The sequence below is a fragment of the Cyprinus carpio genome, chromosome B4, assembly GCF_018340385.1.
Source record: "Cyprinus carpio isolate SPL01 chromosome B4, ASM1834038v1, whole genome shotgun sequence".
Taxonomy (NCBI): domain Eukaryota; kingdom Metazoa; phylum Chordata; class Actinopteri; order Cypriniformes; family Cyprinidae; genus Cyprinus; species Cyprinus carpio.
This window is the reverse complement of record NC_056600.1, coordinates 175,082-193,017: the sequence shown is the minus strand read 5'-3', so window position 1 is coordinate 193,017 and position 17,936 is coordinate 175,082. Positions and strand designations below refer to the sequence as shown.

Below are 17,936 nucleotides of genomic sequence, written 5' to 3'. Positions count from 1 at the left end.
TAACATGGAATTATCCAAAATAAAACCAAACAAGATTTATAATGAAGATAAAATATGTAGACAAATAAGAATAAATGCTGCGAGCACTCAGTTGAGCACTCAGCTCAGGACTCAGCTCAGCGCCGAGCAAATCTTGCACTGATATTTTACGGAATATTATAAACCTGAATTTAATGCGGCTACAGTGTATTTTTTTATTTATGTTTTTATTTTTATTTTTTTACTTAAATTACATGAAAGCAAGTAAAGAAGACTGAAATTGTCAATTAATGAAGCTCTTTTTTACATTGTTTAATTTCGCTCCCATTATTTAGGCCTAATTAAAACAGTGCCTCACGTTTTACTAAAATAAAGAAAATAATTTATAAAACAGCAAGCCTAGCTCACAATAGGCTACCTCTGTTAATGCTCCGATGCAAAGTAAACCACAATTTCTTTTTAATAATATAACACATAATTCATATTATATAAATAATACTGCACACTATTTAAATGTGTCAAATCTAAAATATAGTGTAGAGAAAATATAAGCACAGGCTCATAGGCTTGTATCCTGCTTGAATTCGTTCTAAGAAACGCACATATCTTCATAAGGACTAAACTTTCATCTGTGAATATTAAATATTTTTTCTTTCATTTTCAACGACTGCAGTCAAATATAACACTTCGGGTGAGGCAAAGCTGACATCTATTTGCGAAAATGTGCTTTGATGCGCTTGTTTGTAAACTTGTGATTTAAGCGCCACTCAGCGGTCAAAAGCTGCAAATGCACTTTGCAGACGCCGCGGCGGCGGTACGAGCGGCGGTAGAACCAACGTTTTGGATGGCCACCTACTGTATCTCTCACAGGAACCATTCTTTTAAGTTGATTGTGTAGTCACACAGTGGCTCTGTTCACACCTGGCATTAGCAATCATCTTGGATAATGCACAAGTGAACAGACGCAAGACGCATATGACCACATTCTTTTATTACAGTATTAGTTCAAAAATGAAAATTCCATCGTTTACTCAACCAAGACTTTTGTTATCTTTGAAACAAAACTGAAGATACTTTAATAGAATATAAGATTTCTGTCCCTTGATTGACAGTCCACGCAACTACCACTTTAATACTTCATAAACTTCATAAAGAGATCTAATCCATAAAGAGAACTAATCCATATGTGACCCTGGACCACAAAACCAGTCTTAAATCACTGGGGTATATTTGTAGCAATAGCCAAAAAAAAAATTTTATGGGTCAAAATTATCAATTTTTTTTTTATGCCAATGTAATGGAGGCCAGTGAGTAGGTGCTGTGCAGGTAAACCTCACTTCCCTGATCTCAAGAGATGCACTAGCAACTGACACTAGAGACATTTAGCCTCCTTGTTAGTGCATCCGCCTCCCATGCCGGAGACCTGGGTTCGAGGCCCACTGGGAGCAAGGACGAGGTGTGGCGTTGAGGACCCTGGAGAGAGGGTTTACACCCAAAATCATTAGGAAATTAAGTAAAGATCATGGTCCATGAAGATATTTTGTAAATTTCCTATCGTAAATATATCAAAACTTAATTTTTGATTAGTAATATGCATTGCTAAGAACTTCATTTGGACAACTTTAAAGGCGATTTTCTCAGTATTTAGATTTTTTTGCACCCTCAGATTCCAGATTCAAGCTCTTGGTGCATAAAAAAGATATGTAAAGTTGCAAAGACTAAAGTCTCAAATTCAAAGAGATATTCTTTATAAAAGATGAACCTCGTCCACGCCCCTCGAAACGGCTCGTTCTAACACGCCCCCACACATCTACGTCACTATGTGGGAAGATTTGCATAATGCCGCCCAGATGTTCACGGAAAGAAATAAGGCATACCTTTTATTCTCGATGTAGTATCGTTGTTGCTGCCACCGCCATGTACAAACCCAATTCCAAAAAAGTTGGGACACTGTACAAATTGTGAATAAAAACAGAATGCAATGATGTGGAAGTTTCAAATTTCAATATTTTATTCAGAATACAACATAGAAAAGTTGGGACAAGGCCATGTTTACCACTGTGTGGCATCCCCTCTTCTTTTTATAACAGTCTGCAAACATCTGGAGACTGAGGAGAAAAGTTGCTCAAGTTTAGGAATAGGAATGTTGTCCCATTCTTGTCTAATACAGGCTTCTAGTTGCTCAACTGTCTTAGGTCTTCTTTGTCGCATCTTCTTCTTTATGATGCTCCTGATGTTTTCTATGGGTGAAATATCTGGACTGCAGGCTGGCCATTTCAGTACCCGGATCCTTCTTCTACGCAGCAATGATGTTGTAATTGATGCAGTATGTGGTCTGGCATTGTCATGTTGGAAAATGCAAGGTCTTCCCTGAAAGAGACGATGTCTGGATGGGAGCATATGTTGTTCTAGAACTTGGATATGCCTTTCAGCATTGATGGTGCCTTTCCAGATGTGTAAGCTGCCCATGCCACACGCACTCATGCAACCCCATACCATCAGAGATGCAAGCTTCTGAACTGAACGCTGATAACAACTTGGGTTGTCCTTGTCCTCTTTAGTCCGGATGACATGGCATCCCAGTTTTCCAAAAAGAACTTCAAATTTTGATTCGTCTGACCACAGAACAGTTTTCCCCTTTTGCCACAGTCCATTTTAAATGAGCCTAGTCCCAGAGAAAACGCCTGCGTTTCTGGATCATGTTTAGATATGGCTTCTTTTTTGACCTATAGAGTTTTAGCCTGCAACGGCGAATGGCACGGTGGATTGTGTTCACCGACAATGTTTTCTGGAAGTATTCCTGAGCCCATGTTGTGATTTCCATTACAGTAGCATTCCTGTATGTGATGCAGTGCCTTCTAATGGCCCGAAGATCATGGGCATCCAGTTTGGTTTTCCGGCCTTGACCCTTACGCACAGAGATTGTTCCAGATTCTCTGAATCTTTGGATGATATCATGCACTGTAGATGATGATAACTTCAAACTCTTTGCATTTTTTTTCTCTGTGAAACTCCTTTCTGATATTTCTCCACTATTTTTCACCGCAGCATTGGGGGAATTGGTGATCCTCTGCCCATCTTAACTTCTGAGAGACACTGCCCCTCTGAGAGGCTCTTTTTATACCCAATCATGTTGCCAATTGACCTAATAAGTTGCAAATTGGTCCTCCAGCTGCTCCTTATATGTACATTTAACTTTTCCAGCCTCTTATTGCTACCTGTCCCAACTTTTTTGGAATGTGTAGCTCTCATGAAATCCAAAATGAGCCAATATTTGGCATGACATTTCAAATTGTCTCACTTTCAACACTTGATATGTTATCTATATTCTATTGTGAATAAAATATAAGTTTATCAGATTTGTAAATTATTCCATTCCTTTTTTACTCAAAATTTGTACAGTGTCCCAACTTTTTTGGAATCGGGTTTGTAATATAGATGCTGTGTGTTTCACCGTGAAAGCGAAACTACGTTGTTTAGCCTTCCAAAAGAGGACGATATCCACTTTGTCATGCCTGGAGCTAAACCGTGCTGGTTGCTGAGGAAATACATCAACTTTGCACTGTGGCTTGCTGAATCGGCTTTCACCATGGACGACACGGAGTCCAGCCCGGGGTTGTCACATGTGGTTGCTGCAAGCCCCAAGGTACGCTCCTTCGTAGAATCCGCCTGCCGTGCCATTCTCAAGCCGCCCGCCTCTGCTCACTCTAGGCCGCGTCTCACTCAAAGCCGCGTTGTGTGACGCTGTTTCGTTGAGAAAGCAAAACTACTTTGTTTGGCCTTTCAAAAGAAGACACGACTAGAAATCATGTTTATATGTTAGTAAGGCTGGGAAAACTCACATCCAACACCCGCACCATCCGCACTGGAGCTCCTCAGGGCTGCGTTCTCTCCCTACTGCTCTTCTCCCTCTACACAAATAACTGCACATCTAAGGACCCCTCTGTCAAGCTCCTGAAGTTTGCAGACGACACCACAGTCATCGGTTTCATCCAGGACGGTGATGAGTCTGCTTACAGACAAAAGGTTGAGCAGCTGGATGTCTGGTGCAGTCACAATAACCTTGAGCTACACACGCTCAAAACCGTGGAGATGATTGTGGACTTCAGGAGAAGGTTGGGTTGATGGATGTCTGGTGCAGTCACAATAACCTTGAGCTACACACGCTCAAACAATCTCTCAGGACCTGAAGTGGGACATTCACATTGATTCCATTGTGAAAAAGGCCCAGCAGAGGTTGTACTTCCTTCAACCTTCGTCAGCTGCTATTAAAAAGTTCTGTGCCTGCCACAGGCACAGATGACACTCTGCAACGGATTATTGAGTCAGTTTCTGTGCTCTTCTATAATTATTTATTGCTAAGTCTTACTTATTTATTTTATTTTGGGTCAGCCATTTTTCAAATCAGATTTAAGTCAGACTGCAACGGACTGTTAGGACAGCAGCATCAGCCAACTAAGGATCATTGGTGTGCACCTGCCCAGTCTTCAGGAGGTTTGTACAAAACTCCCCATGCGCTGCTGCCATCTCCAGCTACACAACACAGCAACTAACATATGAATCATTACTTTAGCAAAACAGCTGTGTTCTGTAAATTGTGATTGACGCTTTTCCGGGACAAAATTAAATCATTCTACATCTGTAATTATATATGCCTATATATTATCTTATATTTTTTTTATTTGTATATGTAAATTAACATATGCATATCTAAGTTTAAATATTTAGTTTTTTGCAGTTATATATAGATGGTTAAAAGTGACACACCACACAAATCTATAATAATGATCTGCTAAGTCTTTTTTAGTAATATTTTTATTTTATTTTTATTTTCAAATATGTTGTGTTTATTTGTCTACCTTTTTTTCTGTTCTGTATGCGCGATTATGTCAGAGAGAATGTGTGTCGAGTTATCTGGGAATTGTGGTTTTCAACATCTGCTTCTAACTCGTGTCTAATTATAATAAAGCATCAGTATTTTACAAACTCTAAATGTATTGTTTTTTTTACTACAGAAACCAAAAAATATACATTATGTGGGGAAAAGTTGTGATGACACAACTCAGCGCCAGCCAGAATCACTTTTCAGCTCGGTGTGATGTATTTGATCACACCGGTGGTAGTTTGGCAGGTTAATTGCAACAAAAAATATGGGCCTATATTTTTTTTTTTATTTTCGCGTTTGGCTCAAGTAGACTGGGTTTCAAGTTTAGGTTGATATTCAATTAGTTTAAATGAAAAAAAAAAAAAAAAAAAACAAAGAAAAGGATACATCATTACTTCTGATGAAATGTTAACAAACTGTGAACAAATACAATTTAAATAAAATTTACAATTTACATTGTCTCTTGTTTGTTCATTTATTTATTAGCTTATTTTCTTTTCTTATGCAAGCATAACATTTATAACATTTTACATGAACAGTAAGCAAACATGAGATCTATGGCATTTTACTGCATTTATGCACTTATGAATACACGAAAGTTGTGCGTCATACACTTAGTAATAATTCTAGCATAATACAAATTACTGTTTTCCTTCATATTATACATTATAATAATCAAATACCACAGATTCACGTGACAATCAGTCCTTCTCATAATTAAAGAGAGATATTTCCATGCCATCAGTGTCCCTGAGATGACCGACAGCTGATGCGTTTCCCGTTTTGTGCGTCACTCACAATCTTTTAACTCTCCAGCACGCATCATCTTCATGCTGACACAGAAAGTGCTCGTGCATCTAATCCGCGTTGTTATCTCACTGAAAACAATCGCATCTGCGACTTTTCTGCACCCTAGTTCTGCGTGCATGCATCTGCCATGTGATTTTCACTCTCTTACCGTGTTCGCTCGGCACTCTCCGCCCCTCTCCGTCACGCTCCGGCTTTTCGGCTGTTTCCGCTGTTCGAACTCAGCTCCTTTGTTTCGCTTATTTCCGTTGACAGTGCAGCAATCACACACACATATCTGCTTTTTAACATCACAGTAAGTTAAGGGGCGTTACATTTCCGTCATAAGCTTGAGGCATTCGGCCAATCACAATGCACTGGATAGCTGGCCAATCACAGCACACCACACTGTTCAGACCGATGAGCCTTGTAAAAATTGATGCATTTCAGAAGGCAGGGCATAGAGGAGAAACAATAATGTACAGTATGTAGAAAATAATGTGCTTTTTTAACCTTAAACCGCATAAACACATTTCATTACACCAAATACACCAAATAATTCTTTTCAGCAGCATCATATGACCCCTCACACTTAAGAGGTTTTGTGGTCCAGGGTCACATATGTCACTAAATATTTATTGATTGCACCATTTCATTATTTAATTACGTTATATTTTTATTTAATAAATTTTTATTAATCTGTTCATTGTAAAGCAATCTCTTTTTTGGACTAAACCACTCAATTCATTTGCATTAGATTTATGATCTCTTTATACTTCTTGGAGTATCAAAGTATTAGTTGTGTAGACTGTGATGGAAGGACAGAAATCTCTCAGGTTCAGTTTAAAATATCTTCATTTGTGTTTTGAAAATGAATGGAAGTCTTGCAGGTTTGGAATGACAGAGAGTGAGAAATAATGACAATTTTTCATTTTTGGGACAACTAACCATTTATCTTTTGGCAGTTTGATATCTTAAATTAATAATTAGTAAATCCTAGGTGTGAACATAAGCAGATATTGTGTGCCTGCCCAATTAAACTTAAATTGTTCATACTCATTTGTGCATTTTAAATTTGTATTGCACATAGAATAACATATAAATGACACAGAATCACAATTCTGGCATCATCTTCAGCATTCTGCTCCTTTCTTGAAGGGCTTCCATCACTCACACATCAGACTCACAGTTTGCAATCTTATGAGAGGAGCTTCCTTCACTTGACACTGCAGAAGTCTGGGCCAATTCTATTGAAAAAGGATTAAAAAAAAAAACACATTTCATTAATTTAAATTTACATTAGGACTGTAAATATGGTAAAATAATTGTGATTACTCCTAATTTTGAGTATGCTGAGAGCTGTCTATAATACGGGTGTCAAATCGTGTAAATATGGTAAAATAATTCTAAGGGTCAATTAAATACTGTGCAATATTCACATGAAGGCCTAAAACAATTTAAGTATTTATTTAATCTGATTATTAAATACATTTGTATCATTTTAATGAGATGAGTGAGTAATAAGGCATCTTAAATTTAACATATCTTACTATTAATTTATTATTTATAATGTGAAAAGAAAATACAGATAGATTCAGACATATCTTTCTCCATTAAAACTTAACTTTATATATCTGGAAATATTTAGAACATTATTTAACCCAAAATAGCATTCCATATGAATTGATAAAGACTGGTTTCAAGCTAAAGTACCTGCATGCTCTGCGAGTGGGCATTGAAGGAAATAGGGGTTATGCACAGACTTCTGTATTCTGTTAACCTGGTCTCGTCTCTTCCGGTTCAAGCGTTTTGCATATGCTAAATATGAAGCAGAATTACTCAAGATGCCTTCAAAGTTATACCAAAGATTGTCATAACCAATGTCCATCACATATGCGGAATGATATCTAAAATTTTTATTCTTTTCACTAACATTTAGCTAAAAAAATGACAATAAAACAGCTAGCTAGTCCACTAGCATAGATATTGGTATTTTTCATTAAGCTTTTAGCATGTTCTCCGACAAGCGGAAGCGATGAGACCTGGGCTGAATCAGAAATCTCCCCCTATACCCTCATTCGCTATTCCCTACATTAGGTCACTAATTCAGTACACTAAGAAGGAGTGAATGAAAATGAGTGCGTGAATTTGGACACCGAGTGCACCGGAAGGACTGCCTCTTTTGCATAGTTTGTGTTTCCTGTTTATTAATCATTTAAAACTGGCAAACTAGCAGCTCCAGTAGTGAGATTAAAGGATTTATCTTGAACTCTGTCACAGAAATTATGAATAAGCCCTAATGAAACAATTTAATAATCAATTTACAATAAATTTATACCTGTGTTGTATTATGCTGTATGCCATGGATGAGCACTTTGTAATATGAACATAATGATTATTCAGCTGCGGGCACCATCTTCTGGTGAGATGCAGGAATGCATTCAGCACGTGACTCTCACAGTGCATTATGGGTATTCTCTAGCCATTGAATGTGCACCGGTTGTAGACTCATTTTTGTGGTGCATTGTGGGATTTAATGATTGCGCTTGAGAACGTCCACTATGGTTTCAGACACCATTAAAAATTGCTGTCCCCTCAAATAGTGCCCTATATAAGGGTATAGGGGCGATTTCGAATATAGCCCTGTTTTCCGGGTTTGGTCAGGTAATTTTCGACATATCCCCTATTCATAGCTTTCAGTCACGTGATCGGCTCGAAGACCTGGAGGGCAAAACATCCATAGAACTGCAGCACAAGCCTATCATTTTTCCATCTGTTTCACAGCCGCAAATATTTAAATCACATCTCACAAGAATAAAACAAAGGTATGTGAACAAAATGCAAGTTTTGGCCATTTGCAATCCATATAAAGCAGCCGCGGCAATATTTCAATCATTAAACAGTGCGACAAACATTGTAAAATCACTTAAAGTGCATTAATATATTTAAACCGGTAATATTAAAAGATCAAATTCAGTAATCACTATATTAATCATGCATAGTTTACATAGGCAAGCAGATGAGGCTGGAATATGAACGCAATCAGTGTTTTCCTTCTAATGGTTTTCTATGGGAAACCATTTAATGTGAAACTTTGCTGCAATTTGTGTTTATATTCTGGGTTCATATGCTTGCCTGTACAAAATATACATCATCAATAAAGTGTTTACTTAATTTCACCGTTTAATATCTGAGTTTTACTACATTACTACTAAATGCAAACTGTGTAAAAATAACTGGCGGTCAGTGGAGCAAAGCTTGGTTTTGTCCTCCAGGTGGGTGTTTCTATGAGTGTGTGACGTCACGTGAAATCTATCAACAGAAAGACTGACGGATTTACAGGTTTAACTTACCTTTAACTCACTTTCACCATGCTTACATAAACGTAATTAGAAAAACATGATGGAAGTGCATTTGTGTCTTGACGCAGATAATGACGACATGACGGACATGATACTGAGCGCTGAGAACAAGCATCATACAGATAATGCAATTCAAACTTAAGCCTAGGGTGAATATAAGTTTTTAAACATGCTCTAATTTCTGCTTTTGCATTAGATAACATCAATTGACTGGTAAATGTTCCACATTACACAACCTCCGTCTGCAGAAAGACTGGATTGCTCGTTTGCAGCGGGTGCAACACGACACTTCAACACGGTGTTATGCGTCACAAAAACTAAATTGTTTGCGCGGTAATGTTTACCAGTCCACTATTACCATTTCAAAGCATGGAAACAGCGTCAACAGGAAACTAATAACTTTTACCACTGCAAATATTACGCTGCTGATTTTACTGTGTAAGCCTAAAGGGAGGAAACATTTACATTTTGCATTAACAGATGCTTTTATCAAAAGTGACTTACAAATAAGGACAAAAGAAGCAATCAAACCAACAAAAGAGCAGTGATATTACAATATGCAGCACATGTAGCAAGTATTATTATTTTTTTAATAATAAATAAAAAAGAATGAAAAGTAGATAGAATAGAAATATAGAATAGAGAATGCTACTGTTAGAGGTTCAAGTTTTTTATATATTATAAATAGAAGAAAACAAGTAAACAGATTAGAAATAAAATGTTATTTTATTATAAAATGAATGCTAGTATAAAGGAACACTACTTTGCATATTCTCTGAAACAAGTGACAGAAAGAGCCCTTGCAATCCTATTTTCTGAAAGGGGTCCTATTATTACAAGGTCTTGATTTTTTGTTTTTTCACATATTTTACACTATAACAACACCTCTCTCCCCAGTCTGGCATGAACGGCTCGAATAGTTCCTGTATGAAATGAAGGCCCGCCTTCTGAAATATGAAATGTGCTGTGATTGGTTAGCTGGGCGAGTGTGTGTTGTGATTGACAGCACTCGGTGCCTGGTCGGGAAATGTCCTGCCTCTTACTATAGCCGCCTGCTGTCAGCTTCAGTTTAAATATTGCCTCAAAATCAAATCAATTTGAGCAAGATTTAAACCCAGATGATTGTAACCACTCTAAGCTTGTTTGGCTTGGGAACACTAGCCCGTCTCCGACATAGTGATAAAACTTGCTACCTTTTCTAGTGTAGCTCAACCAGGTCTCGTCCCATTCGTCGATCTTTGTGATATCACAAATCTCGGAAAATATGTGTTGTAGTCCAAACGAGTCATTCGTTAGTAGTTTTTTTAAAAAAAAAAAATCTCCTTTTGAAGTGGACTTTGAGCTTTGTAAGTTCAAGATCTACAGGTCCTTCTCAAAAAATTAGCATATTGTGATAAAAGTTCATTATTTTCCATAATGTAATGATAAAAATTAAACTTTCATATATTTTAGATTCATTGCACACCAACTGAAATATTTCAGGTCTTTTATTGTTTTAATACTGATGATTTTGGCATACAGCTCATGAAAACCCAAAATTCCTATCTCAAAAAATTAGCATATTTCATCCGACCAATAAAAGAAAAGTTTTTTTAATACAAAAAAAGTCACCTTCAAATAATTGTGTTCAGTTATGCACTCAATACTTGGTCGGGAATCCTTTTGCAGAAATGACTGCTTCAATGCGGCGTGGCATGGAGGCAATCAGCCTGTGGCACTGCTGAGGTGTTATGGAGGCCCAGGATGCTTCGATAGCGGCCTTAAGCTCATCCAGAGTGTTGGGTCTTGCGTCTCTCAACTTTCTCTTCACAATATCCCACAGATTCTCTATGGGGTTCAGGTCAGGAGAGTTGGCAGGCCAATTGAGCACAGTAATACCATGGTCAGTAAACCATTTACCAGTGGTTTTGGCACTGTGAGCAGGTGCCAGGTCGTGCTGAAAAACGAAATCTTCATCTCCATAAAGCTTTTCAGCAGATGGAAGCATGAAGTGCTCCAAAATCTCCTGATAGCTAGCTGTATTGACCCTGCCCCTTGTTAAAACACAGTGGACCAAAACAGCAGCTGACATGGCACCCCAGAGCATCACTGACTGTGGGTACTTGACACTGGACTTCAGGCATTTTGGCATTTCCTTCTCCCCAGTCTTCCTCCAGACTCTGGCACCTTGATTTCCGAATGACATGCAAAATTTGCTTTCATCCGAAAAAAAGTACTTTGGACCACTGAGCAACAGTCCAGTGCTGCTTCTCTGTAGCCCAGGTCAGGCGCTACAGAGCACCCCTTTAACACCCTCTTCAGAGAGGAGTGAACACCATCCTCCAGTAACACTGCTGAGCAGCATCTGGGCAGATTCCATGCTGTGAAGGGACTCCCAGGCCTGTTTTGCTTTGCATATGTCTTGCCAAAAGTCACAAGGTGTTCAGCAGAGGAGGAAAATTAATAGATAATATCTGCCTCTACTCTGCCCACCTAGAAGCCCAAAAGCTGCCATTTGTTATTTCAGCAGTAATTATTATTATTATTACCATTGTTATTATTTCATTGCACTGGATAGAATAAAGCTAGAATTTACCACAAATGCAACATAATGAGTGCATTCAGTGTTTATCTTACATGTGCATGCAAACAAGCAGCTCCTGGAGACAAAAAAGCTGATGATGTACATTGCAGGCCAATAGAATTGTTGTGTTTTTGCACACATACTTCAGACACCGGTAACACTGATGATCTTCCCCATAGTGTCAATCCAAGATGTAGTGTCCCGTTCCTCCTCTCTGGGAACCGTGGTTACAGTCATAATTTGAGATGTTCACTGTCTTTTCAAATAAAAACACTTAAATTATGGAAAAACACCCCATGATGACTGTTTTACCATTTGTTTATCATGTATCTGTAGCCTACGTTGTCAAATGTGGTTTCAGTCAGTTTGTTTTTTTTCCGGATTTGGTAATCTGAATCATTGATAGTATCTAAATCATGAATAACTGTAAATCACTGATCTGAAGATTGGGACAATATGTCAAATCACTAGAGATTTTGCTTTGTTGTACTCACATTTTAACCAGTTTATTATTCTAAATTGTGTCATAAGTTAAGGAAAATGATTGGTACATGTCCAAGTGTTATCATGATGATGTTCTGTTTATGTTCCGGGACTCTTATTTTAATGTTCTTTTCATCCTGTTGTATCTTGTTTCTAGTTTCCTGTGTTTATTTCCTGTGTCTTTTGTTTCCTTGGTTCCTAAATATGTTCTCATTTGTTTCCATAGTTGCTGATTAGTTTCTTACCTGTGTCTAGTTTGGTTCTTAATTAAAAAAAGAAAATAGAAATAAATTAAAAAGAAAAAACATCTAACACTAGTGTTCCCTATTCCTTTTCTATTCTATGTAGTTTTTTCTTTTAATTTATTATAAAAAATAAATAAATAAAAAGGTAACCGAGAGCTGTCACAATACATATATTATTGGCCTTTTGATTGTTTTGATTGCTTCTTTTGCCCTCATTTGTAAGTCACTTTGGATAAAAGTGTCTGCTAATTTACTAAATGTAAATATATTTATCTTGTCTATGCATGTATGCCCGCTGTTTTTTTTCCCTTCGTCTTTGTACCCTTTGGGGACTTTTTTTTTTTTTAAATATTTTAACATACAAACTTGCTGCAACTGGATCCACTGTCCCTTCTCTGCCTTGCATTGACAGGTGTTTTATGAAGAATTGAACATACATTTAAAATCTAATGGAAGCCTTTAATTTTGTATAATCGCCTTAAATTCTTTTTTTTAAGTTAAAACCATCAGATTTATTCACTGATCACTGAGTTTACTTCAACTGTATCACCACAGTCAAAACTTTTTGGAAGTCATATGTGCTCCAGATTATAAACCCTACCAGATAAACACAATAAGTAACAATTTTTTTATATACATATAAATATACATATATTCATATACATTATATTTGTTTGTTTTGTTCTTTACACAGGCTATGTGGATGTAATCTCACTGCTCAGTCTTGTGGAAGTTTGTCTTCAGTGATACAATCATCAAACTCTGTCCTGAGAGAGCTGGACCTGAGTAACAATGACCTGCAGGATTCAAGAGTGAAGCTGCTTTCTGAAGGACTGAATAGCCCAAACTCTCAGCTGGAGATACTGAAGTAAATGGTTCTCAATCAAATAAATTAATAAAATATTCAGTGTGTTTGTCAAATTGTAAAGCTTGTGATGTAATTAGATATAAAAACACAGCATGGCAGTATGTTAATTTACACGCAAGCAGCTCTTGATCGAGTGTTTTCAGTAGCTGGGTTTCCATCCAAAGCTGCAAATTTAACTTATGCACAAAATTGGAATATAACACAAAAACATTTGTAAACAAGCACCATTTACATCCAACCAGGGGCGTTTCTAGGATTTCCATTTTTAGGGGGATCAGCCCCCAATAAGGGTATGATTAAAAAAAAATATTATTTGACTATTAGAATAGGGTTGTATACTGCTAACCTTATTGCAATCCACTATTCCATTGTATTCCCTGTATTTCATATATGGGAGTAGTAGTACTGACTGAACCATATACAACACTGTAAAAAAATTGAAAAATTTAGATGTGACCAGTCACTAGAAAATTTTGAGTTGGGAATGTAGATTTTTTTTTTACACTGAAGACTTCCTGATTCATTATTAGGACATTCATGTTTATCCTTTGACGATACCACTGCTTTTTCTTATGAAATGTACATGGAAATTGGCGGACAATTAAAACAACATAAGGGTTCAATGACTGCAGTGAATCTTGGGAACACAGTGGTATTGTGTGTAGAGGGTTGTCTACGTTCTATTCTCACCTGACTGTTGCTCATTTGCAGACCAACTCCCGCACGACAAGAAAAAATGGGTGTATATCCATCTACAATGAAATATATATTATTTCTATTTTTTTTAGCTTTTTATCCTTTATAATCAACAATACGGTTGGTTATACATCGAGTCACTGCCTGAAAATTTATTTAATTTCAAATCATTTAACTAACCAGCTAATATTCATTAAGAATATAGACAAAACATGTATTAATGTAATTGTCTATTAAAAATAACAACATGAATTATCAATTTGCCACTTCTATAAATCAATTACTTAAAAAAAAATCACAAATCCTTTAATCTACTCTTACTCTAATATATGTATCATGATACACTATGATTCATTATTACTTAATACAAAAATATATTTAATAATAAAAAATATAACTCCACATGATGTTTCTCTCTCTGTGCCATTTAGTGCTTTCAGACAATGATGTGTGTCTTTAATCATTTCTGTGCATGGCTGCATAATGTAATGCGGAAATACACAATAATATTTTTTCAATTTTAAAAAGTAAATTAAAATAAATCATGATCGTTTTCTAAAGTATGTTTTCATGGGTGTTAATTGCTTCATTTTTGTTGGAAGAAAAAACAACTATCACACTGTGATAAGGGCTGAAGGTGAACGCAGCGAAGACATATTGGTATTGGATGATAAACCGAACTGTGTATTGGTCCAGTAACATTATGTAAACTGCAATTACAAGAACTGCAGTGATGCAGATGTCATATCATAGCAATCTTTTAATAAATGCACACACACACACACCTTGTACTCTCTGATGTTCGCTCTGCACGGCGCACTGCGGATTGAAAAAACCCGCTGAATCCATGCTGACTCAGATGAGGGGAGGAGCCGAAACTTGACGCAGCTTGCCGCCGTTTCAAATGAGTATTTAAAGGGGACTGATGCGATCACAAATTAATTAATCAAATAATTTTTTTAGGGGGGCTGGGCAGAAGTTTAGGGGTTGCTCTGAAGCCCCCCTAAAAAGAGCCTAGTGACGCCCCTGCATCCAACGAGTCAAAGCGAACAAAATCGTCAATTCATTGAGTTTACTTCAACTGTATTACCACAGTCAAAACTTTTAGCAAGTCTTATATGCTCCAGATTATAAACCCTACCGGATAAATAAATACAATAAGTAAACATTATATTTTTTATATATACATAAATATACATATATTCATATACATTATCTTTGTTTGTTTTGTTCTTTACACAGGCTATGTGGATGTAATCTCACTGCTCAGTCTTGTGGAAGTTTGTCTTCAGTGCTACAATCCTCAAACTCTGTCCTGAGTTAGCTGGACCTGAGTAACAATGACCTGCAGGATTCAGGAGTGAAGCTGCTTTCTGAAGGCCTGAAGAGCCCAAACTCTCAGCTGGAGATACTGAAAGTAAATGGTTCTCAATCAAATAAATTAATAAAATATTCAGTGTGTTTATCAAATTGTAAAGCTTGTGATGTAATTAGATATAAAAACACAGCATGGCAGTATGTTAATTTACACGCAAGCAGCTCTTGATCGAGTGTTTTCAGTAGCTGGGTTTCCATCCAAAGCTGCAAATTTAACTTATGCACAAAATTGGAATATCACACAAAACATTTGTAAACAAGCACCATTTACATCCAACCAGGGGCGTTTCTAGGATTTCCAGTTTAAGGGGGCTCAGCCCCCCAATAAGGGTATGATTAAAAAAATATTATTTGACTATTAGAATAGGGTTGTATATTGCTAACCTTATTGCAATCCACTATTCCATTGTATTCCCTGTATTTCATATATGGGAGTAGTAGTACTGACTGAACCATTTACAACACTGTAAAAAAAGAAAAAGTTAGAGGTGACCAGTCACTAGAAAATTTTGAGTTGGGAATGTAGATTTTTTTTTTTACAATGAAGACTTCCTGATTCATTATTAGGACAGTCATGTTCATCCTTTGACGATACCACTGCGTTTTCTTATGAAATGTACGTGGAAATTGGCGGACAATTAAAACAACATAAGGGTTCAATGACTGCAATGATCTTGGGAACACAGTGGTATTGTGTGTAGAGGGTTGTCTACGTTCTATTCTCACCTGACTGTTGCTCATTTGCAGACCAACTCCCGCACGACAAGAAAAAATGTTGTATATCCATCTACAATGAAATATAAATTATTTGTATTTTTTTTTAAGCTTTTTATCCTTTATAATCAACAATACGGTTGGTTATACATCGAGTCACTGCCTGAAAATTTATTTAATTTCAAATCATTTAACTAACCAGCTAATATTCATTAAGAATATAGACAAAACATGTATTAATGTAATTGTCTATTGGCAAAATAACAACATGAATTATCAATTTGCCACTTCTATAAATCAATTACTTAAAAAAAATCACAAATCCCTTTACTCTACTCTTACTCTAATATATGTATCATGATACACTAATGATTCATTATTACTTAATACAAAATTATATTTTAATAATACAAAATAAAATACTCCACATGATGTTTCTCTCTCTGTGCCATTTAGTGCTTTCAGACAATGATGTGTGTCTTTAATCATTTCTGTGCATGGCTGCATAATGTAATGCCGAAATACACAATAATATGTTTTCAATTTTAAAAAGTAAATAAAAATAAATCATGATCGTTTTCTAAAGTATGTTTTCATGGGTGTTAATTGCTTCATTTTTGTTGGAAGAAAAAACAACTATCACACTGTGATAAGTGCTGAAGGTGAACGCAGCGAAGACATATTGGTATTGGATGAAAAACCGAACCATGTATTAGTCCAGTAACATTATGTAAACTGCAATTACAAGAACTGCACCGATGCAGATGTCATATCATAGCAATCTTTTAATAAATGCACACACACACACCTTGTACTCTCTGATGTTCGCTCTGCACGGCGCACTGCGGATTGAAAAACGCGCTGAATCCATGCTGACTCAGATGAGGGAGGAGCCGAAACTTGACGCAGCTTGCCGCCGTTTCAAATGAGTTTTTAAAGGGGACTGATGCAATCACAAATTAATTATTCAAATAATTTTTTAGGGGGGCTGGGCAGAAGTTTAGGGGTTGCGCTGAAGCCCCCCTAAAAAGGGCCTACGAGTCAAGCGAACAAAATCGTCAATTCATTGAGTTTACTTCAACTGTATTACCACAGTCAAAACTTTTAGCAAGTCTTATATGCTCCAGATTATAAACCCTACCGGATAAATAAATACAATAAGTAAACATTATAGTTTTTATATACATATAAATATACATATATTCATATACATTATATTTGTTTGTTTTGTTCTTTACACAGGCTATGTGGATGTAATCTCACTGCTCAGTCTTGTGGAAGTTTGTCTTCAGTGCTACAATCCTCAAACTCTGCGAGAGAGCTGGACCTGAGTAACAATGACCTGCAGGATTCAGGAGTGAAGCTGCTTTCTGAAGGACTGAAGAGCCCAAACTCTCAGCTGGAGATACTGAAGTAAATGGTTTCTCAATCAAATAAATTAATAAAATATTCAGTGTGTTTATCAAATTGTAAAGCTTGTGATGTAATTTGATATAAAAACACAGCATGGCAGTATGTTAATTTACACGCAAGCAGCTCTTGATCGAGTGTTTTCAGTAGCTGGGTTTCCATCCAAAGCTGCAAATTTAACTTATGCGCAAAATTGGAATATCACACAAAACATTTGTAAACAAGCACCATTTACATCCAACCAGGGGCGTTTCTAGGATTTCCATTTTAGGGGGCTCAGCCCCCAATAAGGGTATGATTAAAAAAATATTATTTGACTATTAGAATAGGGTTGTATACTGCTAACCTTATTGCAATCCACTATTCCATTGTATTCCCTGTATTTCATATATGGGAGTAGTAGTACTGACTGAACCATATACAACACTGTAAAAAAAATTGAAAAACTTAGACGTGACCAGTCACTAGAACATTTTGAGTTGGGAATGTAGATTTTTTTTTTTTACACTGAAGACCTCCTGATTCATTATTAGGACAGTCATGTTCATCCTTTGACGATACCACTGCG

General features: G+C 36.6%; 1 protein-coding gene across 1 annotated transcript in view; it reads left to right on the top strand.

Annotated features, from left to right (window-relative positions):
- Window positions 1–17,936, top strand: part of LOC109109199 (NACHT, LRR and PYD domains-containing protein 12-like) — a 45,020-nt gene that overhangs the window by 17,287 nt on the left and 9,797 nt on the right. Inside the window, exons 5-6 of the mRNA XM_042722590.1 lie at window positions 12,998–13,171; window positions 17,201–17,371. Coding sequence (XP_042578524.1) covers window positions 12,998–13,171; window positions 17,201–17,371 — 345 coding nt within the window. The remainder of the gene's footprint in view (window positions 1–12,997; window positions 13,172–17,200; window positions 17,372–17,936) is intronic.